This window comes from Limulus polyphemus, unplaced genomic scaffold, assembly GCF_000517525.1.
Source record: "Limulus polyphemus unplaced genomic scaffold, Limulus_polyphemus-2.1.2 Scaffold2769, whole genome shotgun sequence".
Classification (NCBI taxonomy): Eukaryota; Metazoa; Arthropoda; class Merostomata; order Xiphosura; family Limulidae; genus Limulus; species Limulus polyphemus.
This window is the reverse complement of record NW_013668379.1, coordinates 29,857-32,039: the sequence shown is the minus strand read 5'-3', so window position 1 is coordinate 32,039 and position 2,183 is coordinate 29,857. Positions and strand designations below refer to the sequence as shown.

General features: G+C 32.3%; 1 protein-coding gene across 1 annotated transcript in view; it reads right to left on the bottom strand.

Annotated features, from left to right (window-relative positions):
• The window catches only part of LOC106467861 (polypyrimidine tract-binding protein 1-like), a gene marked incomplete at its 5' end in the record, with an annotated part of 42,153 nt that overhangs the window by 11,900 nt on the left and 28,070 nt on the right, over positions 1–2,183 (bottom strand). Inside the window, one exon of the mRNA XM_013928240.2 lies at positions 293–341. Coding sequence (XP_013783694.1) covers positions 293–341 — 49 coding nt within the window. The remainder of the gene's footprint in view (positions 1–292; positions 342–2,183) is intronic.

Sequence of the window (2,183 nt, the reverse complement as noted above, 5' to 3'; positions counted from 1 at the left end):
AACTATTGATGTAAGACTAACTGGCCTATAATTGCCTGGTCAATGTTTATCACCTTCTTTAAATATTGGACTAACATTAGCCAACTTCCAATCTTCTGATATTCTTCCACTACTCAATGACCTATCAAAAATATTAGCTGGTGGTTCACAAATAAAATCTTTAAGTTCCTTTAAAACTCTAGAGTAAAAGTTGTCTGGTCCAGGGGAATTATGAATTTTTAGGTTTCCCAATATTTCTCCTACAATTTTGGAACTTAAAATGATATCTTTTACATCAATATTTTCCCCATACATTAAGTTCTCTGGTTGAGGCATAACAGTTGTATCTTCCTTTGGAAAGACTGAAGAGAAGATATAATTTAATAAGTTTACTATCTCATAATCTTTCGAGATCAGCTCCCCACTATCAATTTTAAGAGGCCCAATCCCCATCCTAATGTTTTGCTTACCCATAGTATGCCTAAAGAATTTCTTATTATTTGATAAATCAGCCAACTCTGTTTCATATACAGTTTTTGCCCTTTTAAATTCCTTTTTAACCAGCACTCTTGATTTCCTATAATTCTTCAAGTCCTTATTATTTCCAGTAAGTTTAAATTTCTTGTTATGTTCATCCCTAATATGATCTCTTAAACCTTTTCTAAATATATTGGCTTATTCCACTTTGTTGCCCTTTTTTTCTGTAGGGGAATATGTATGTTATGTATTCATATACATTTTTTCCTCAAAGTTTCCCACATCTGTTCAAGATCTCCTCCCAATGCTTTAGTCCAATCTACAATCTACATGTCTCATTCCATCAAAATTTGCTTTCCTGAAATTTGAAATTTTACACGTAGTAAAATCCAACACCCAATAGTGCAATGGTTGCTTGTACTTAAATGCTCACCAACCACAACTCTTGTCTATCATATTCAAATTGGATGCTAATATTAAATCTAATATAGCTTCCTCTTCTGTAGGTTCCATCACCAGTTGGTGTATAAAAGTAGAAAAACAATTTCCAAAAACCTATCCCTCTCACTGTCAGACTCAAAATTTTCCCAATCAATACCCCTAAAATTAAAATCTCCCATAATAACAACATCTTTTCCAGCTAGCATTCTGATTTCATTATACAGTTTCTCACTAACTTCCACATTCTGACCAGTGGTCTATAACAAATCCCAATTACAAGACTTTTCCCTTTAAATCCATTAACACTAACCCAAACTGATTCAACATCAGTGCTATTTTCTTTAATGTGCTCTAACGCAACAGGGTGCAATCACTCCTCACATATATAGAGCTACTCCTCCCCCTTTTTCAGTACTCTGTCTCTGATAAATAATCTGTAGCCTGGTATTTCAAAAAATTTCTCTCATCAACATTGTTCAAAGCCAACTAAGTCTCAGTGGTACCCATAATATCAAAATCCTCAGTTTCCACCACTGCTTTGAACTCATCAGTTTTATTTCTAATACTCCTATCATTAAAATAGTAACAATTAATCATAGATTTTAAAATACATTCATGTTTTATACCTGTTGTACACGTTATCCTGTCGATTATATTTCCTATTTTACTAATATCATAGCCCTCACCTCTATCTAGCCCTGGTTTAAATCTACCACTACAGCTGAGTTAATAGCCATTGCTAACATGCTAGCCCCAGCCTTGTTTAAGTGTAAACCATCCATTCCAAGAAGATTAATTTTCACATTAAAATTATCCCACAAATCCAACCAGCCTACTTGCTCATCCCTACATATTGATCTAGGCCTGGCATTCAATCCTAGTGACCTACTTAGTATCTCATCCCCAAAATTAGAAAGAATATGAATATTTTTAACTACCGTCATTGACAATAAAAACTATAAAGGCTTAATTAAGTAAGCCAGATGCTTTTAATTATTAATACAATATAATTAAAATTAATATAATCTTTTTGAGACAAAGAAATTAGGTATTTTCTTAACAAGAATTAGGCTTAATGGTCAATGAAGAGGCCTACTAATTTACTTCCAATGTACCTGTTCAAAATAATAGCAACAGAGCAAGGAAACGAGCCTAATTTAGCACAAAATAGCAAAAATAAATTGATCCAAATTGGCTATTGTATTCCAAAATTAATTCTACATTAATTAGAAGTTGCTCTTGGTAAAAAAAAACAATCAAATTATTAAAAGAAAAAAAAAAAAAAA